Here is a 21594-nt window from a genome sequence, read left to right as displayed (position 1 = left end):
GTTTTACCCATTAACAGATTTGCCCAGTTTACTGTGGACAGTCTCTGTCTCATCCCTTTGAAGTCGGCCTTACCCAAGTCTAGAATCTTAGCAGCTGACTCACTTTTTTTCCTTTCAAACACTACATTGAACTCGATCATGTTATGATCGCAATTGGATAGATGTTCACGCACAGTTAAGCCATTAACTAAATCTGGTTCATTACTCATTACTAAATCTAGTATGGCTTGCCCCCTTGTTGCCTCCAGGACATACTGCTGTAGAAAACTATCCCGAACACACTCAAGAAATTCACTACCTTTCCGACAGTTGCTAGTCTGCTTTTCCCAATCTATGTGAAGGTTAAAGTCCCCCATTAAGACCACTATGCCTTTCTTACATGCTTGTCTAATCTCTGCATTTATACAATCTAGCACTTCAGAGCTGCTGCTAGGGGTCCTATACACAATTCCCACTATAGTCTTAGATCCTTTCCTATTTCTCAATTCAACCCATAAGGTCTCTGTTGGCTGCTTACCTCTCGTTATATCCTCCTTTATCATTGAAGTGATTTCATCTCTAATCATTAAGGCTACTCCTCCCCCTCTTCCATTTTCCCTGTCTCTCCTGTAGATCTTATAACCCGGTATATTTAGTTCCCAATCCTGACCATCCTGCAGCCATGTCTCAGTGATAGCTATCATGTCATACACTCCAATTTGAATTTCAACCTGTAGTTCATTTAATTTATTCCTTATACTCTGTGCATTTGTATATAGAACTCTTAGTTGGGCCACACACCCTAGCCTGACCTTCAGCTTTGATGCTGGATTAATTGCCTTACACCTTCTAGTTTTCACTTTATCTGTAGTGTCTAAAGTACACTTTCTTTCTGCTGCTCCAAGCTTTTCCCTTTCACTTGTTCTTGAACAACTGTTTGTACTACTTGTATCGTAAATTTCCCCTGGGTCTTCCCCTCTCTTGCTGCTCTCAACTTTACTCCCTTCTGACTCCCTGCTCAGGTTCCCATCCCCCTGCCACTCTAGTTTAAACCTTCCCCAAAAGCACTAGCAAACACCCCTGCGAGGACATTGGTCCCGGTCCTGCTCGGGTGTAACCCGTCCCACTTGTACAGGTCCCACCTTCCCCAGAACCGGTCCCAATGTCCCAGGAATCTAAATCCCTCCCTCCTACACCACCCCTGCAGCCACGCATTCATCCTGTCTATTCTCCTGTTCCTATACTCACTAGCACGTGGCACTGGTAGTAATCCTGAGATCACTACCTTTGAAGTCCTGCTTTTTAATTTATCTCCTAACTCCTTAAATTCACCTTACAGGACCTCATCCCTTTTTTTACCTATGTCGTTGGTACCAATATGGACCACGACTACTGGCTGTTCACCCTCCCCCTCCAGAATGTCCTGCAGCCGCTCCGCAACATCCTTGACCCTAGCACCAGGGAGGCAACATACCATCCTGGAGTCACGTTTGCGGCCACAGAAACGCCTATCTGTTCCCCTTACAATTGAATCCCCTATCACTATAGCCCTGCCACTCTTCTTCCTCCCCTCCTGTGCAGCAGAGCCACCCGTGGTGCCCCGAACCTGGCTCTTGCTGCTTTCCCCTGATAAGCCATCTCCCCCAACAGTATCCAAAGCAGAATATCTGTTTGAGAGGGAGATGGCCCCAGGGGACTCCTGCTCTACCTGCCTAGTCCTTTTATTCTGTCTGGTGGTCACCCATTTCCTTTCTGCCTGTGTAATCTTTACCTGCTGTGTGACCACCTCACTGAACGTGCTATCCACGATAGTCTCAGCATCGCGGATGCTCCACAGCGAATCCACCCGCAGCTCCAGCTCCGAAATACGGTTAACCAGTAGCTGCAGGTGAACACACTCCCTGCACACATGGTCGCCAGGGACACTGGTAGTGTCCATGACTTCCCACATAGTGCAGGAGGAGCATATCACGGGTGCGAGCTGTGCTGCCATGACTTGCCTTAGATTTACACTGCGTTCACCTCTCAGACTCTCCTCCTGCTCTCGGACTCTCCTTTTACACTGTGCTCATCTCTCGGACTCTCCTGCCTCACCTGTGATGTCGCACAGTAGTTTTCTCTTGTTGCAGGTCTGCTGCTGCTTTTATTCCCCACCCAGGTCCACCGCTGCTCTGCGGAAAAAGTTAGGAAAAGCAAGGCAAAGCAGCACCTCCTTCCCCCACTTCACCGGACTCCCACACGCACCAAACTCTGAGCTGTTCACTCTGTGCCCCGTTGCACGAACAGGCTCCTGTATTTCTACAGTTTGTGACTCAGATGAGTCAGGCCTGCCCCACCTTCAGGAACCAGTTTAATCCAGCTAACCAATTAACTTACTACAGCAGCTCTCTCTGCTGAAGCCTGACAGAAACTTAAAAATTTAAACTTTAAAATTGAACTTAAACAGTTGATAGCAATTTATACTAGATTTTAAAGAGATTAACCCTTAAACTCCCACACTCACCAAACTCTCAGCTGTTCACTCTGTGCAGTCAGAGGTGCCTTCTTTCAGATAAGACATTAAACTGAGGCCCTCAACCAACATGACTAATAACAGATTATCTGGTCACTATCTCACTGCTGTCTATGGGGGCTTGCTTTGCACAAATTGGCTGTCACGTTTCCCTACATTACAACACTGACCACGCTTCAAAAGTAGAGCATTGGCTGTAAATCGCTTTGGGACGTCCTGAAGTCGTGAAAGACATTATAAATGCAAGTCTTTCTTGAATTTTCCTTTCTTATTTCTTCCTCAGATAGCTAGGCCCAGCCTTGTGCTTTTCATGAACTGCTCCATAGACAGAATGGAACAACGGCTTCTCAAACCAACTCAAACAAGTGTCCACGTCGATGATGACGATGACGACGACGAGCACGTCGCCAAACTGCTCGAGACTTACCACGAGGTGACTCAGCCAGTTATTGAAAAGTACCGAAGGGAAAACCTTATACATAAGGTATGCTTAGTAATTTCTGAAAGGTTTCTCAAAGGGGATCATTTGACAATGCAAAACACTGGCATTTATATAGCGCCTTTCACAACCTCAGGTCATCCCAAAGCACTTCACAGCCCATGAAGTACTTAATTGAAGTGTAGTCGCGAAATTCGGCAGCCAATTTCCGCACAGCAAGATCTCACAAATAGCAATGTGATAATGACCAGATAATCTGTTTTTAGGTGTTGGTTGTGGGATAAATATTGGCCAGGACACCGGGGAGAACTTCCCTGCTCTTCTTCAAAATAGTGTCATGGGATCTTTTACATCCACCTGAGAGGGCAAACGGGAGCCTCAGTTTAACGTTTCATTCGAAAGACGGCACCTCCGACAGTGCAGCACTCCCTCAGTTCTGCACTGGAGTGTCAGCCTGAATTATGTGCTCGAGTCTCTGTTGTGGGACTTGAACCCACAACCTTCTGACTCAAGAGGCGAGAGTGTTACCACTGAGTCGCAGCTAACACATAGAATCATAGCATGGAAGGAGGCCATTCAGCTCCTCGAGTCCATGCTGGCCCTCTGCGAGAGCAATCCAGCTAGTCCCACTACCCGTCCTATCCCCGTAGCCCTGCAAATTTTTTCCCTTCAAGTACTTATCCAATTCCCTTTAGAAAGCCACGATTGAATCTGCCTCCACCACCCCCTCAGGCGGTGCATTCCAGATCATAAACACTCACTTTTCTTCACTCAGAGGGTGTTGAACCTGTCGAATTCTCTACCACAGAAGGCAGTGGAGGCCAAGTCATTAAATATATTCAAGAAGGAGATAGATATATTTCTTAATGCTAAAGGGATCAAGGGATATGGGGAAAAAGCGGGAAAAGGGTACTGAGTTAGATGATCAGCCATGATCATTTTGAATGGCGGAGCAGGCCTGAGGGGCCGAATGGCCTACTCTTGCTCCTATTTTCTATGTTTCTATTTTCTATGTTTCGTTGTGTAAAAAAGTTTTTCCTCATGTCACCCTTGGTTCTTTTGCCAGTCACCTTAAATCTATGTCCTCTGGTTCTTGACCCATTCATCAATGGGAACAGTTTCTCTCTATCTACTCTGTCTAGACCCTTCATGATTTTGAACACCTCTATCAAATCTCCTCTCAACCTTCTCTACTCGAAGGAGAACAACCCCAGCTTCTCCAGTCTATGAACGTAACTGAATTCCCTCATCCCTGGAATCATTGTGGTAAATCTCTTCTGCACCCTCTCTAAGGCCTTCAGATCTTTCCTAAAGTGCGGTGCCCAGAACTGGACATAATACTCCAGTTGTGGCCGAACCAGTGTTTTATAAAGGTTAATCATGACTTCCTTGCTTTTGTACTCTATGCCTCTATTTATAAAGCCCAGGATCCCATAGGCTTTCTTAACCGCTTTCTCAACCTGTCCTACCACCTTCAACGATTTGTGTACATATATCTCTTTCCTGCACCCCTTTTAGAATTGTACCCTTTAGTTTATATTGCCTGTCCTCATTCTGCCTACCGAAATGTATCACTTCACGCTTTTCTGCATTGAATTTCATCTGCCACGTGTCCACCCATTCCATCAGCCTATCTATGACCTCTTGAAGTCCATCACTATCCTCCTCACTGTTCACTACCCTTCCAAGTTTTGTGTCATATGCAAATTTTGAAATTGTGCCCTGTACACCCAAGTCCAAGTCATTAATATAGATCAAAAAAAGCAATTGTCCTAGTACCGACCCCTGGGGAACACCACTGTACACCTTCCTCCAGTCCGAAAAACAACCGTTCACCACTACTCTCTGTTTCCTGTTACTTAGCCAGTTGAAGCTTTCATTCCATAGGCTTCAACTTTGATGACAAGCCTATTATGCAGCACTTTATCAAATGCCTTTTGGAAGTCCATATACACCACATCAACCGCATTGCCCTGATCAACCCTTTTAGTTACCTCATCAAAAAATTCAATCAAGTTGGTTAATCACAATTTGCCTTTAACAAATACATGCTGACTTTCCTTAATTAATCCACACTTGTCCAAGTGACTGTTAATTTTGTCCAAGATTATAGTTTCTAAAAGTTTCTTCACCACCGAGGTTAAACTGACTGGCCTGTCGTTGCTGGGTTTATTCTTGCACTCTTTTTTGAACAAGGGTGTAACATTTGCAATTCTCCAGGCCTCTGGCACCACCCCCGTATCTAAGGATGATTGGAAGATTATGGCCAGTACCTCCACAATTTCCACCCTTCTCTCAGACCATAAGAGATAGGAGGAGGAGTAGGCCATTCGGCCCCTCAAGCCTGCTCCGTCATTTAATGAGATCATGGCTGATCTGATTTTTACCTCAACTGCACTTTCCCACCCTTTCCCCATATCCTTTGACTCCCTTGCTGATCAAAAATGTGTCTAACTCAGCCTTGAATCTATTCAATGACTCAGCCTCCACAGCTTTTTTGGGTAAAGAATTCCAAAGATTCACGACGCTCTGGGAGAAGAAATTCCTCCTCATTTCCGTCTTAAACGGGCGACCCCTTATTCTAAGACTACGCCCCCTAGTTTTAGATTCCCCCATGAGGGGTAACATCCTCTCAGCATCTACCCTATCGAGTCCCCTCAGAATCTTGTATGTTTCAATAAGATCTCCTCTCATTCTTCTAAACTCCAATGAGTATAGACCCAACCTGTTCAATCTTTCCTCATAAGACAACCCTTCCATACCCGGAATCAACCTAGTGAACCTTCTCTGAACTGCCTCCAATGCCAGTATGTCCTTCCTTAAATATGGGCACCAGAACTGTACGCAGTACTCCAGGTGTGGTCTCACCAGCACTGTACAGTTGTAGCATGACTTCCCTGCTTTTATACTCCATCCCGCTAGAAATAAAGGCCAATATTCCATTTGCCTTCCGGATTACCTGCTGCATCTGTATGTTGACTTTTTGTGTTTCATCTACAAGGACACCCAGATCCCTCTACCGCAACATTTTGTAGTATTTCTCCATTCAAATAATATTTTGCTTTTTTATTTTTCCTCCCAAAGTGGATGACTTCACATTTTCCCACATTATATTGCATGTGTCAAAGTTTTGCCCATTCGCTGAACCTGTCAATATCCCATTGAAGACACTTTGGGGTCGATTTTAGCACCCGCGATCGGGTGCGTTCGTGGCGGAGGGGGCTCTGAAAATCGGGGATTCCTGGGGCGGGGCAGGAGTCCGGCTCCAACCCACCCACTTCCGGGTTTCCCACAGACGTGCTGACATGCGCGCGCAGCCCCCGCATGTGGGACTCCCGCAGGCAATTAAAGCCAGCGGGGTGCCACTTAAAGTATTTATTTAGGTATTTCAGGTCGTTTACAGACCTGATTAACGAGATATTTTAGGAGGGGTGGGATTTTGCAAACAACTGGGACTGTTTCCCATACTGGGGGAAACACTCCCAGTTCAAATGGACGTGTTGCAGCTATCAGCCTGTGGCAGCTGCAAAGGTCCATTTGACAGGTGGAGGGGGGAGACCCTCACTCATTGCAGGAGGCCACTCTGTCACTTTGGACAAAGTTTGGCCTCCACCACCCTCCTCCTCACAATAAAATTCACAGACTTCCACACTTACCCCGGTGTCCAGAGACATGTACCTACCTTGTGGACCCCCTCAGATGTACATCTTCCGGATGGGGGTCGCCGTAGCTGCAGTCATGACCTCCTCGGAGGGCGAACAGCATCACCAGCCTCACCAGCCACGCCGTCCACCTCTGACACGTGGAGCTCCACAACACAGTGCTGTGACACATCCACCTGCACAGCAGGAGGGAGGGCAACCGCAGAGAGAGATGCGTCGCAGAGGGCACTACCCTCGCCACAGGGTCCACAGACCGAGGCTCAGCTTCCTGGACCTCTCTGAGCAACAGTGCACACGGAGGCTCAGAGTCACTCGACATGTAGTCATGGACACCTGCAGCCTCCTTCATGCCAAGCTGCTCCCGGCTGGCCCGAGCACCATCTTCTTACCTGTCGCTGTCAAAGTCACCACTGCCCTCAACAACTTCTCCTCCTCATCCTTCCAGGGTGCCACCGGGGACATCGCCGACGTCTCTCAGTCGTCTGCACAAAAGAGCCCTGCAAATACACCTACACCCACTCTGCAGTGACACAATGGGTGGCATCAGGTGTGGGTCTTCATTGTGATCCTCAGGAAAGGGCATTATTGCACAAACCAGACAAGATTCGCAAAGACGTGGCAGTAGTGGTGCCAATATAATATGTAATGTGAGTTGCTCAGAAATTAAATATAAGTAAAAACCATGACAAACACTCAAACACCCTTGTGCATCCCCTTCATGCTCACGACACGTTTGCCTTACGCTGCCTACTGCACATATGTGATGCATGCCCTGTGGCTGCAGCACAGGTAGTGGCAGGTTGAGTGAGGCTGACTGTGAAAGAGATGCACGAGAGGGTGAGTATGAGATAGAGCCATGAGATTGTATGAGGATTGGGTTGAGTGGTAGTGGTGGGATGAGTACAGGCAAGGTGAGTAAGTGCAGGTAAGATGAGGATGAGGTTTGAGTGGGTGTGAGGGGTGATGTGACAGAGTAGTGTTGGCAGTGCAGAAGGAGATGTGGGGTGGGGTCGGTGATGTGGCAGACGGAGTGTAGGGGAATGAGTAAGTGTACTCACTTTGGCTGACCTACTTAGGTCATTGCAGCGCCTCCTACACTGTATGCAGGTGGGTGATATGTTGGTGGTGCAGGTGACCTCCTCTCCCACCTCGAGCCAGGCCTTCTTGGTGGCAGAGGCAGGCCGCTTCCTCCCGCCCGCCGGGGGGGAAGATCTCTGTCCTCCCCCTCCTCCTCACCCTCCTCCTCACCCGATCCAATGATACCTGGAGTGAGGCATCATTAAACCTGGGAGCAGCCTTCCCCCTGGGCTGCTCCATGCTGTAATTTTTCCTATTTCTTGCAGCATCAGTCAGTGGAGGACTGCCCCTTTAAATAGAGCTCCTCCAGCTGACAGACCTTACTGCGCATGCGCAGTCCGCCCGACGCGCAGATCAGCAGCGGGGAACCCGGAACAAGAGGTAAGTGGATCCAATCAGCCTGTGATTGCGTTCGGGTCAGACTGATTTCACCGGGCGCGTTACCCACACGCCCAATCGACCCCCCGCCGCGAACCCGCTGCCCTGGTAATATCGAGCTCTTTGTGTCCTCATTGCAACTTGCTTTTCCACCTATCTTTGTATCAGCAGCAAATTTGGCCACAAGACACTCTGTTCCTTCATCCAAGTCATTGATATATATTGTAAATAGTTGAGGCCCCATCACTGAGCCCTGTGGCACCCCACTAATTAGATTGCCATTTTGAAAATGACCCTTTTATCCCGACTCTTTGTTTTCTGTTAGTGAGCCAATCCTCTATCCATGCCAGTATATTACCCCAGCACCATGAGCTCTTATCTTCTGCAGTAATCTTTTATGTGGCACCTTATCGAATGCCTTTTGGAAATCCAAATATACTGCACCCATCGGTTCCCCTTTATCCACCCTGCCCATTACTTCCTCAAAGAACTTTATTAACTTGTCAGACACGATTTCCCTTCATAAAACCATGTTGACTCTCCTTGATTGTATTATGAGTCTCCAAATGTCCTGCTACTACTTCCTTAATAATGGATTCTAGCATTTTCCCAATGACAGATGTTAAGCTAACTGGTCTATAGTTACCGGCTTTCTGTCTCACTCCCTTCTTGAATAGGGGTGTTACGTTTGCGGTTTTCCAATCCGCTGGGACCTTCCCAGAATCTAGTGAATTCTGGAAGATTACAACCAATGCATCCACCATCTCTGTAGCCACTTCCTTTAAGGCCCTCGGATGCAAGACATCCAGTGCAGGGGACTTGTCAGCCTTTCGACCCATTAGTTTACCTAGTACTTTTTCTCTAGTGATAGTGATTGTTTTTAGTTCCCCCTCCCCTTTGCCCCTTGATTATCTACTTTATTGGTATATTATTAGTGTCTTCTACTGTGAAGACAGATACAAAATATCTGTTCAATTCCTCTGCCATTTCCCTGTTTTCCATTATTATTTTCCTAATCTATCCTCTAAGGGACCAATGTTTACTCTAACTACCCTCTTCCTTTTTACATACTTGTAGAAGCTTTTACTGTCAGTTTTTATATTTCTTGCTAGTTTGCTCTCATAATTTATTTTCTCCCTCTTTATTATTCTTTTAGTCGTCCTTTGCTGGTTATTTAAGTTTTCCCAATCTTCAGGCTTACCAGTAATCTTTGCCATGTTGTATGCTTTTTCTTTTAACCTGATACCATCCTTGACTTCCTTCATTAGCCATGGTTGGTTCACCCTTTTTGTGGAGTCTTTCCTCCTCACAGGGATATATTTTTGTTGCGAGTCATAAAATATCTTTTTAAATGTTTGCCACTGCTTATCCACCATCATACCATCCAATCTGTTTACCCAGTCCTCTTTAGCCAATTCCGTCCTCATTCCTTTATAATTGCCCTTATTTAAGTTTAATACAGTAGTTTCAGACCCAAGATCCTCGCTCTCAAACTGGATGTGAAATTCTATCATGTTATGATCACTCCTTCCCAAGGGATCCTTTACTTTGAGATCATCAATTAATTCTGTTTTGTTACCCATTACCAGATACAAAATGACCTGTTCCCTGGTTGGTTCCCTGACGTATTGGTCTAAGAAACAGTCCCTAATACACTCTATGAACTCCTCCTCAGGGCTATTTTTGCCAATTTGATTTGTCCAATCTATGTGAAAGTTAAAATCGCCCATTACCTTTTTTACAAGCCCCCCTTATTTCCTGATTTATATTTTGCCCTACAGTGTAGCTACTGTTAGGGGGCCTATATACTACTTCCACCAGTGATCTTTCCCTTGTTATTTCTTACCTCCACCCAAATTGATTCGACATCTTGATCTTCTGAGCCAAGATCATTTCTCACTATTTTACCAATTTCATCCTTTATTAACAGAGCGACCCCACCACCTTTACCTTTTTTCCTATCCTTCCGAAATGTTAAATAACCCTGAATATTTAGCCCCCAACCTTGGTCACCTTGCAACCACGTCTCTGTAATGGCCATGAGATCATACCCATTTGTTTCTATTTGTGCCGTCAATTCATCTATCTTATTACGAATGCTGCGCGCATTCAGATAAAGAACCTTTAATTTTGTCTTTTTACCATTCTTTCCTACCCCGGCCTCATTTGCTAGTGCACTCTTATGTTTGTACGCTCTGTCCCTTCCTGACACACTCTGTTTATCATTACCCCCATCACTTTCCTGTACTACTTCCTTGTCTTTTCTCTTTATCAATCTAAACTTCACCCCACCTGAGCCCTCCCCCCCCCTCTATTTAGTTTAAAGCCTTCTCTACCGCCTTAGTTATTCGGTTTGCCAGAACACTGGTCCCAGCATGGTTCAGGTGAAGCCCATCCCAACGGAACAGCTCCCTCTTTCCCCAGTACTGGTGCCAGTGCCCCATGAATCGAAACCCACTTCTCCTACACCAATCTCTGAGCCACGCATTCATCTCTCTGATCTGATTCACCCTGTGCCAATTTGCTTGTGGCTCAGGTAATAATCTGAGATTATCACCTTTGTGGTTCTGCTTTTTAATTTAGTCCCTAACTGCTCAAACTCCCTCAGCAGAGCCTCATTCTTAGTCCTACCTATGTCGTTGGTATCTAGGTGGACCACGACAACTGGATCCTCCCCCTCCAAGTTTCTTTCCAGCCCTGAGGAGATGTCCTTAACCCTGGCACCGGGTAGGCAACACAGCCTTCGGGGCTCTCGCTCTTGGCTGCAGAGAACAGTATCTGTCGCTCTAGCTATACTGTTGCCTATCACAACCACATTCCTTTTTACTCCTCCCACTTGAATGGCCCCCTGAACCATGGTGCCGTGGCCAGTTAGCTCATCCTTCCTGCAGTCCCTGCACTCATCCACAAGGAAACCTAGGATGCATCCCATCCGGACCGGGTAACTTATCTACTTTAAGTACAGCCAGCCTTTCTAGTACCTCTTCTTTATCAATTTTTAGCCCATCCAGTATCTCAACTACATCTTCACTTATTGTGACTATGGCAGCATAGAATCATAGAAGTTTATAACATGGAAACAGGCCCTTCGGCCCAACATGTCCATGTCGCCCAGTTTATACCACTAAGCTAGTCCCAGTTGCCTGCACTTGGCCCATATCCCTCTATACCCATCTTACCCATGTAACTGTCCAAATGCTTTTTAAAAGACAAAATTGTACCCGCCTCTACTACTGCCTCTGGCAGCTCGTTCCAGACACTCACCACCCTTTGAGTGAAAAAATTGCCTCTCTGGACCCTTTTGTATCTCTCCCCTCTCACCTTAAATCTATGCCCCCTCGTTATAGACTCCCCTACCTTTGGGAAAAGATTTTGACTATCTACCTTATCTGTGCCCCTCATTATTTTATAGACTTCTATAAGATCACCCCTAAATCTCCTACTTTCCAGGGAAAAAAGTCTCAGTCTATCCAACCTCTCCCTATAAGTCAAACCATCAAGTCCCGGTAGCATCCTAGTAAATCTTTTCTGCACTCTTTCTAGTTTAATAATATCCTTTCTATAATAGGGCGACCAGAACTGTACACGGTATTCCAAGTGTAGCCTTACTAATGTCTTGTACAACTTCAACAAGACATCCCAACTCCTGTATTCAATGTTCTGACCAATGAAACCAAGCATGCTGAATGCCTTCTTCACCACCCTATCCACCTGTGACTCCACTTTCAAGGAGCTATGAACCTGTACTCCTAGATCTCTTTGTTCTATAGCTCTCCCCAACGCCTTACCATTAACGGAGTAGGTCCTGGCCCGATTCGATCTACCAAAATGCATCACCTCACATTTATCTAAATTAAACTCCATCTGCCATTCATCGGCCCACTGGCCCAATTTATCAAGATCCCGTTGCAATCCTAGATAACCTTCTTCACTGTCCACAATGCCACCAATCTTGGTGTCATCTGCAAACTTACTAACCATGCCTCCTAAATTCTCATCCAAATCATTAATATAAATAACAAATAACAGCGGACCCAGCACCGATCCCTGAGGCACACCGCTGGTCACAGGCCTCCAATTTGAAAAACAACCCTCTACAACCACCCTCTGTCTTCTGTCGTCAATCCAATTTTGTATCCAATTGGCTACCTCACCTTGGATCCCGTGAGATCTAACCTTATGTAACAACCTACCGTGCGGTACCTTGTCAAAGGCTTTGCTAAAGTCCATGTAGACCACATCTACTGCACAGCCCTCATCTATCTTCTTGGTTACCCCTTCAAAAAACTCAATCAAATTTGTGAGACATGATTTTCCTCTCACAAAACCATGCTGATTGTTCCTAATCAGTCCCTGCCTCTCCAAATGCCCGTAGATCCTGTCTCTCAGAATACCCTCCAACAACTTACCCACTACAGATGTCAGTCTCACCGGTCTGTAGTTCCCAGGCTTTTCCCTGCCGCCCTTCTTAAACAAAGGCACAACATTTGCTACCCTCCAATCTTCAGGCACCTCACCTGTAGCTGTTGATGATTCAAATTGTAGCTGTCGACGATTCTTCTTCCTTGGTAAAGACAGATGCAAAGTACTCATTTAGTGCCTCGGCCATGCCCTCTGCCTCCATGAGTCGATCTCCTTTTTGGTCCCTAATCGGTTCCACCCCTCCTCTTACTACCCGTTTACTGTTTACATGCCTATAGAAGACTTTTGGATTCCCTTTTATGTTTGCCGCCAGTCTATTCTCATACTCTCTCTTTGCCCCTCTTATTTCCTTTCTCTCCTCCCCTCTGAACTTTCAGTATTCAGCCTGGTTCTCACCTGTATTATCAATCTGACATCTGTCATATTCCACTTTTTTGTGCTTCATCTTACTCTCTAACTCCTTTGCCATCCAGGGAGCTCTAGTTTTAGTTACCTTACCTTTCTCCCTTGTGGGAATGTGTCCAGCCTGTAGCCGAACCATCTTCTCTTTAAAGGCTGCCCATTGTTCTATTACAGTTTTGCCTGCCAATCTTTGATTCCAATTTACCCGGGCCAGATCTGTTCTCATCCCATTGAAATTGGTCCTCCTCCAATTGAGTATTTTTACTTTAGAGTGGTCCATGTCCTTTTCCATAGTTAGTCTAAACCTTATGATACTATGATCGCTGTTCCCTAAATTAGGTAATTTAAATTCCTGAAAGGTTTCTTGAGGAAGATTATTGTTTTAAAGAAACTGATTATACATCACCAGTCACAGAATTATCATGAAATGAATTAAAACGTAGAACTGGGCATATCAGGCGATGCCTTCGGACGTGCAGAAAAAAAACTACTGAGGTAAGCTGTTAAAAGCAGTGAATTCAGCCCCCCACCCCCACCTAAACAACAATATGGTTTAAAAATTAACCACGCTGTGCTGTTGCCCAGGTAACTGCACCTCCGACAGTGCAGCCCTCCCTCAGTACTGCACGGAAGTGTCAGCCTGGATCATGTGCTCGTGTCTCTGGAGTGAGACTTAACTCACGCCCTTCCGACTCAGAGGCAAGAGCGCTACCCACTGAGCCAAGGCTGACAGAAGAGGTCCTGTTTAGAGACTTAGTGGGGGTGGGGGGTTGGGGGGCGGTTGGAATTTTAACTTAGACGATGGTATAAAATGGGCGATATCGAATTAGCCGACCATTACGTACCATGTCCGATTTCCCTTTCCATTGGAGTCAATAGAAGGGAAAATTCGGCGGGGCCTATAATTGGCAGCAATTCAAGTCTACCCGTTTTGTACCCTGACCGAAAGTAAAATGACCCCCTTGCACTCTTATCGAAGTTACTGCACTTTAGTGCCTTTGAATCATGCAAACTGTAAATCCTTCTCCTTTAACAGATAAATGCAGAAGAATCACCTGACAACGTCTTTCATCAGATCTGTGAAGCCATCAATTCTATTCAACAGAGCAGCAAAATCGATGCGACTTTCGATGGATTCCTGTGTAGAAAGAAATAGGAGTTTCCAGGTCACCTCTGGGTATCAGAGGCTTCGAATCACCGAATGTTACACCACAGTAAGAGGCCATTCAGCCCATTGGGCCGATGCTGACTCTCTGAAACAATCACCCACTTAGAATAACAACTTGCATTTACATAGCACCTTTTAATGTAGAAAAACATCCCAAGGCGCCTTGCAGAGCTGTAATCAAGACAAAAATTGACGCTGAACACAATGGAGGAGATATTGGGGTGACCCAAAGAATATTACACCCATCACTATAATTGAAAGGAAAATCCGCGAAAAAGTTTTTTGTGGTTGTGAATTTATTAAATGCTATTTTAAAAATCTGTCTTTCTGTTTCAGTCTCTGGCGATGACCATTAGAAAGCAGAGGTGTTTATACACTTCCCCCTTTTTACTGGACTGTATCCGATTCCATCTTTTACACTTCTGCTAAAAGCCGATAATTTTAGTGATAATTTTATGACCGCGATAAAACATCTATCTTAGTGTCCCGAGAGCACAGCTCAAGTTTACGGACATACCCATACTGATGGACACGAAAAGACCCTCTGGTCCATCCGTCCAACAGTGACGCCTTGTGCACACAACATAGACACTCTGCACCAAACCCAGAAGCCATGTGATCTCCTGGGAGAGGCGAAAAAAGATTAAAAACCCAGGCCAATTAGGGGAGAGAAAAAGTCTGGAAAATTCCTCTCCGACCCCCTTGGGTGATTGTAACTAGTCCAGGAGATCTCTCTAACCCTGATTAATGTTAAAACTCTTAAGTCGACATGAGTTGTGGGACTGCGTAACCATCTGCAATACTTAATTCTTCACAAGTAAAAAGAAAGAAAGCCTTGCATTTATATAGCACCTTTCACTACCTCGGGATGTCCCAAAGCACTTTGCAGCCACTGAAGTACTTTTAAAGTGTAGTCACTATTGTAATGGAGGAAACACAGCAGAAGCTCCCACAAACAGCGACTTCAATGTCACACAAAACCTTCCCCCCTCACACTCAAGAGTGGCTTGATGGCACCATTACTGACCGAGCTGGCCGAGTCCCAAAGGACATAGCTGCCAGACTGGGCCTGCGGCAGGTGGTGAGCGAACCAACACGAGGGAAAAACTTATTTGATCTCGTCCTCACCAATCTACCTGTCGCAGATGCATCTGTCCATGACAGTATTGGTAGGAGTGACCACCACAAAATCCTTGCACCGAGGACACCATCGAACTCCAGTGGCTGGGGTCATACGTAGCACAAAGGAAGATGGTAGTGGTTGTTGGAGGCCAATTATCTCAGGCCCAGGGCATTGTTAAAAGAGTTCCTCAGGGCAGTGTCCTAGACTTAACCATCTTCAGCTGCTTCATCAATGACCTTCCCTCTATCATAAGGTCAGAAATGGGGAAGTTCGCTGATGACTGCACAGTGTTCAGTTCCATTCGCAACCCCTCAGATAATGAAGCAGTCCGAGCCCGCATGCAGCAACACCTGGACAACATCCAGGCTTGGGCTCATAAGTGGCAAGTAACATTCGCGCCAGGCAATGACCATCTCCAACAAGAGAGAGTCTAACCACCTCCCCTTGACATTCAACGGCATTACCATCAACATCCTGAGAGTCACCATTGACCAGAAACTTAACTGGACCAGCCATATAAATACTGTGGCTAAAAAAGCAGGTCAGAGGCTGGGTATTCTACGGCGAGTGACTCACCTCCTGACTCCCCAAAGCCTTTCCACCATCTACAAGGCACAAGTCAGGAATGTGATGGAATACTCTCCACTTGCCTGGATGAGTGCAGCTCCAACAACACTCAAGAAGCTCGACAACATCCAGGACAAAGCAGCCCGCTTGATTGGCACCCTATCGACCAATAAACATTCACTCCCTTCACCACCGGAGCACTGTGGCTGCAGTGTGTACCATCCACAGGATGCACTGCAGCAACTCGCCAAGGCTTCTTCGACAGCACCTCCCAAACCCACGACCTCTACCACCTAGAAGGACAAGAGCAGCAGGTACATGGGAACAACACCACATGCACGTTCCCCTCCAAGTCACACACCATCCCGACTTGGAAATATATCACTGTTCCTTCATCGTCGCTGGGTCAAAATCCTGGAACTCCCTTCCTGACAGCACTGTGGGAGAACCGTCACCACACGGACTGCAGCGGTTCAAGAAGGCGGCTCACCACCACCTTCTGAAGGGCAATTAGGGATGGGCAATAAATGCCGGCCTCGCCAGCGCCGCCCACATCCCATGAACGAATTTTTAAAAATCTGTTAGTGATGTTGGTTTAGGGATAAATATTGGCCAAGACAGCAGGGAGAAGTCCTGTCCTCTTCTTCGAAACAGTGCTTTTACCTGAGAGGGCAGTCGGAGCCTCGGTTTAACATCTCATCCAAAAGATTGCACCTCCGACAGTGCAGCACTCCCTCAGTACTACACTGCAGTGTCAGCCTGGATTATGTGCTCAAATCTCTGGAGTGGGAGTTGAACCCATGACTTCTGGCTCAAAGGCAAGAATGCTACCACGGAGTCACGGCTGAAACCTGTGGTGGTAAAACCATAGAAAATTGAAACAAAGCTCAGTTCAGGGCAAGAATAACTCAAGACACCAGACCATCACAAATCCCACTCTCAGAAAACTAATTTGGCAGGGGGTTGGACACCAGGCTGAAACATTAGATAGGAGAAACAAGGTGCACACAGGACTGGGGAGAGACAGATTGCACTAGAGTAAAGAATAGTTCAGAAATAGGAGGGATCAGACAGCAAATGCGAGGCAATCTAAGATGTGATTGGAATGCATGTGCGTAAATGCACGTAGCGTGGTAAATAAGGGTTGGTGAGCTGCAGGCACAAGTCCCCACGAGGGTCTATGATATAGGGGAAGATTGGGAACTTAATATTCCTGGACAGAAGGTAATCAGGAAAGATAGGGAAGGAAAGAAAGGGGGGGGGGGGGTGGCAGTCTTGATCGAAGAAACTATTATAGCACTGGAATGGGATGATGTAGTTGAGGGGTCAAAGACAGAATCTATCTGGTTAGAATTAAGGAACAATCAAGGAGCTCTTACGTTACTGGGCCACCAAATAGTTTGAAGGAGATAGAGGTGCACATTTGCAGGCAAATTACAGAAAGATGCAAGGACTATAGAGTAGTGATAATGGGGGAATTCAATTATCCCAATATAGACTAGGATAGTAACAGTGTAAAGAGCAAAGATGGGGAGGAATTCCTGAAATGTGTACAAGAGAATTTTCTTGATCAGTGGTGTTTCCAGCCCAACAAGAAAGGAAACAGTGCTGGATCTAGTTCTGGGGAATCAAGTGGAGCATATTTCAGTCAGGAAGCATTTGAGGAACAGTGATCATATCATCATCAGGTTTAGAATAGTTATGGAAAAGGACAAGGAACAATCAAGTGTAAAAATACTTAACTGGAGGACAGCTAATTTCATTGAGTTAAAAAGGGATCTTGCCCTGGTGGATTGGAATCAAAAATTGGTAGGCAAAACAGTAATTGAACAATGGGAGCCTTCATGGAGGTACTGAGTAGACACATCTTTACGAGGGGGAAAGAAAGGGCATCCAAAGCTAGAGCTCCCTGGATGACTAAAGATTTAAAAATTAAAATGATACAGAAAAAGGAGGCTTATAATGAATTTAAGGTTCATAATACAGTAGAGAACCAGGCTGAATACAGAAAGTACAGAGGAGATCTAAAAAAGGGAGCAAGAGGAGCAAAGAGAGAGAATGAGAGTAGATTAGCAGCTAACATAAAAGGGAACCCAAAAGTCTTTTATAAACATATAAATAGTAAAAGAGTAGTCAAAGAAAGGGTGGGACTGATTAGGGACAAATAAGGAGATCTTGTGAAGGCAGAGGTTATGGCTGAAGCAATAATAGGAATGGGAATGGGAACATATGAACAGGAGTAGGCCATTCAGCCCCTCGTGCCTGCTCCGCCATTTGATAAGATCACGGCTGATCTGTGATCTAACTCCATATACCTGCCTTTGGCCCATATCCCTTAATACCTTTGGTTGCCAAAAAGCTATCTATCTCACATTTAAATTTAGCAATTGAGCTAGTATCAATTGCCGTTTGCGGAAGAGAGTTCCAAACTTCTACCACCCTTTGTGTGTAGAAATGTTTTCTAATCTCACTCCTGAAAGGTCTGGCTCTAATTTTTAGACTGTGCCCCCTACTCCTAGAATCCCCAACCAACGGAAATAGTTTCTCTCTATCCACTCTATCTGTTCCCCTTAATATCTTATAAACTTCGATCAGATCACCCCTTAACCTTCAAAACTCCAGAGAATACAACCCCAATTTGTGTAATCTCTCCTCGTAACTTAACCCTTGAAGTCCGGGTATCATTCTAATAAACCTATGATGCACTCCCTCCAAGGCCAATATGTCCTTCCGAAGGTGCAGTGCCTAGAACTGCTCACAGTACTCCAGGTGCGGTCTAACCAGGGTTTTGTATAGCTGCAGCATAACTTCTGCCCCTTGTACTCCAGTCCTCTAGATATAAAGGCCAGCATTCCATTAGCCTTATTGATTATTTTCTGCTCCTGTTCATGACACTTCAATGATCTATGTACCTGAACCCGTAGGTCCCTTTGGACATCCACTGTTTTTAACTTTTTACCATTTAGAAAGTACCCTGTTCTATCCTTTTTTGATCCAAAGTGGATGACCTCACATTTGTCTACATCGAATTCCATTTGCCACAGTTTTGCCCATTCACCTAATCTATCAATATCACTCTGTAATTTTATGTTTTCATCTACACTGCTTACAATGCCACCAATCTTTGTGTCATCGGCAAACTTAGATATGAGACTTTCTATGCCTTCATCTAAGTCATTAATAAATATTGTGAATAATTGAGGCCCCAAGACAGTTCCCTGCGGGACTCCACTAGTCACATCCTGCCAATGTGAGTACCTACCCATTATCCCTACTCTCTGTCACCTTTCGCTCAGCCAATTTCCTAACTAAGTCCGTACTTTTCCCTCGATTCCATGGGCTTCTAACTTAGTTAATAGTCTCTTATGTGGGACCTTATCAAATGCCTTCTGGAAGTCCATATAAATAACATCCATTGACATTTCCCTGTCCACTACTTTAGTCACCTCTTCAAAAAATTCAATCAGGTTTGTCAGGCACGACCTACCTTTCACAAATCTATGCTGGCTCTCTCTGATTAACTAAAAATTCTCGAGGTGTTCAGTCACCCTATCCTTAATGATAGACCCTAGCAATTTCCCCACAACAGATGTTAGGCTAACTGGTCTATAATTCCCTGGTTTCCCTCTCTCTCCTTTCTTAAAAAGTGGAGTGACATGTTCAATTTTCCAATCTAGAGGGACAGTTCCTGAATCTAGAGAACTTTGAAAGATTATAGTTAGGGCATCTGCAATCTGCTCACCTACTTCCTTTAAAACTCTGGGATGGAAACCATCTGGTCCTGGGGATTTGTCACTCTTTAATGCTATTATTTTCTTCATTACTGTTGCTTTACTTATATTAATTTTATCGAGTCCCTGTCCTTGATTCAATATTAGTTTTCTTGGGATTTCCGGCATGCTATCCTCTTTTTCTACTGTAAATACTGACGCAAAGTAATTGTTCAACATGTCCGCCATTTCCCCATTGTCAATGACAATATCCCCACTTTCAGTTTTTAAGGGGCCAACACTGCTCCTGACCACCCTCTTTTTCCTAATGTAACTATAAAAGTTCTTCGTATTGGTTTTGATATTCCTTGCAAATTTCTTTTCATACTCTCTTTTTGTAGCTCTTACTATCTGTTTTGTGACCCTTTGTTGATCTTTGTATCTTTCCCATTCGCCAGGATCTGCGCCATTTTTTGCCTTTTTCTATGTCCTTTCCTTATGTCTTATACCGTCCCTTACCTCTTTAGTTGTCCATGGCTGTTTTTTTTTGGCAAGTAGAGTTCTTGCCCCTCAGGGGTATAAACCGGTTCTGTATCTCGTTAAATGTTTCTTTAAACATTTCCCACTGATCATCAGTCGTTTTACCCATTAACAGATTTGCCCAGTTTACTGTGGACAGTCTCTGTCTCATCCCATTGAAGTCGGCCTTACCCAAGTCTAGAATCTTAGCAGCTGATTCACTTTTTTCCCTTTCAAACACTACCTTGAACTCGATCGTGTTATGATCGCTATTGGATAGATGTTCACGCACAGTTAAGCTGTTAACTAAATCTGCTTCATTACTCATTACTACTCAATACTTAGCATCGGTCTTCACTAAAGAGGGTGCTGCCAACATAGCAGTAACGGAGGAGGTAGTAGTGATATTGAAGAAAATGAAAATTGATAAAGAGGAGGTACTTAAAAGGTTGGCAGTACTGGTAGTAGTAAAAGTAGAAAAGTCACCCAGTCCAGATGGGATGCATCGAGGTTACTGAGGGAAAGGTGGAAATTGCAGAGGCTCTGGCCACAATCTTCCAATCCTCCTCAGATATGGGTGTGGTGCCAGAAGACTGGAGGATTGCAAATGTTACACCCCTGTTCAAAAAGGGGGAAGAGAGATAAACTCTGCAATTACAGGAGAGTCAGCCTAACGTGAGGAAACTTTTAGAGACAAACTAGCCAATAATGAAACACCATGGATGAATAAAGAGATAAGGGTAAAATTGAAACTAAAGAAAAAGGCACACTCTAAGTATATAGACAATAAAGAAGAATGACAAAAGGGGTTAGGAAAGAAGTCAAAAAAAGTTAGGAAAGCGAAGAGGAACGATGAGATTAAGTTTTCAAGCAATATAAAAAGAAATAGTATTCTACAGACACATAAATAACAAAAGAAAAATAATAGGGATAGGGATAGGGCCACTAATGGATGCACAAGATGAACTCTCAGTTAACGACAGCAACATGGTGGGCAGGACATTGGAAGAGTTTGAAAAAGATATTAAAAAATTTAAGATAGAAAGGGGGGAGATAATTCAGAAACTAATCAAACTAAGGGAGGATAAGACCCCTTGTCCAGATGGATTGCATCCACGAATATTAAAGTTAGGGAGGAGATAGCAGAGGCACTATTATTTATATATATATATATATAAAAATTCACTAGAAAAGGGAATAGTGCCACAACTGTTATTCCTATATTTAAAGAGGGAGATAGAACATGTCCAGGGAACTGTAGACCAGTTAGCCTAATGTCAGTGGTAGGAAAGTTAATGGAATCTACTCAGATGTAATGTTAAGATATCTAGAGAATATAATAAATAAATAATCAGCACAGATTTCAAAAGGGAAAGTCATGCTGGACCAACCTTACTGAATTCTTTGAAGAAGTAACAGAAAGGGTTGACAAGAGTAATGCAGTAGATATATATTCGGATTTTCAAAAGGCCTTCGATAACATCAGAGCATGTGGAATCAGGGGACAGGTAGCAGAATGGATAACAAGCTGGCTACAAAACAGAAGAGAGAGTAGGGGGTTAAGAGTAGCTACTCAGACTGGCAAAAGGTGGGAAGTGGTGTTCCCCAGGGATCGGTGCTAGGACCACTGTTTACA

General features: G+C 44.9%; 1 protein-coding gene across 1 annotated transcript in view; it reads left to right on the top strand.

Annotated features, from left to right (window-relative positions):
• The window catches only part of ak5 (adenylate kinase 5), an 85069-nt gene extending 70712 nt beyond the window's left edge, over nucleotides 1–14357 (top strand). The window contains exons 13-14 of the mRNA XM_067989647.1: nucleotides 2775–2975; nucleotides 13908–14357. Coding sequence (XP_067845748.1) covers nucleotides 2775–2975; nucleotides 13908–14027 — 321 coding nt within the window. The 3' untranslated portion in view covers nucleotides 14028–14357. The remainder of the gene's footprint in view (nucleotides 1–2774; nucleotides 2976–13907) is intronic.
• Nucleotides 14358–21594: the final 7237 nt, after the last annotated feature.

Source organism: Heptranchias perlo, chromosome 9 (genome assembly GCF_035084215.1).
Source record: "Heptranchias perlo isolate sHepPer1 chromosome 9, sHepPer1.hap1, whole genome shotgun sequence".
Lineage (NCBI taxonomy): Eukaryota > Metazoa > Chordata > Chondrichthyes > Hexanchiformes > Hexanchidae > Heptranchias > Heptranchias perlo.
The sequence above is the reverse complement of the archived record's forward strand: the minus strand, read 5'-3'. Positions and strand labels throughout refer to the sequence as shown.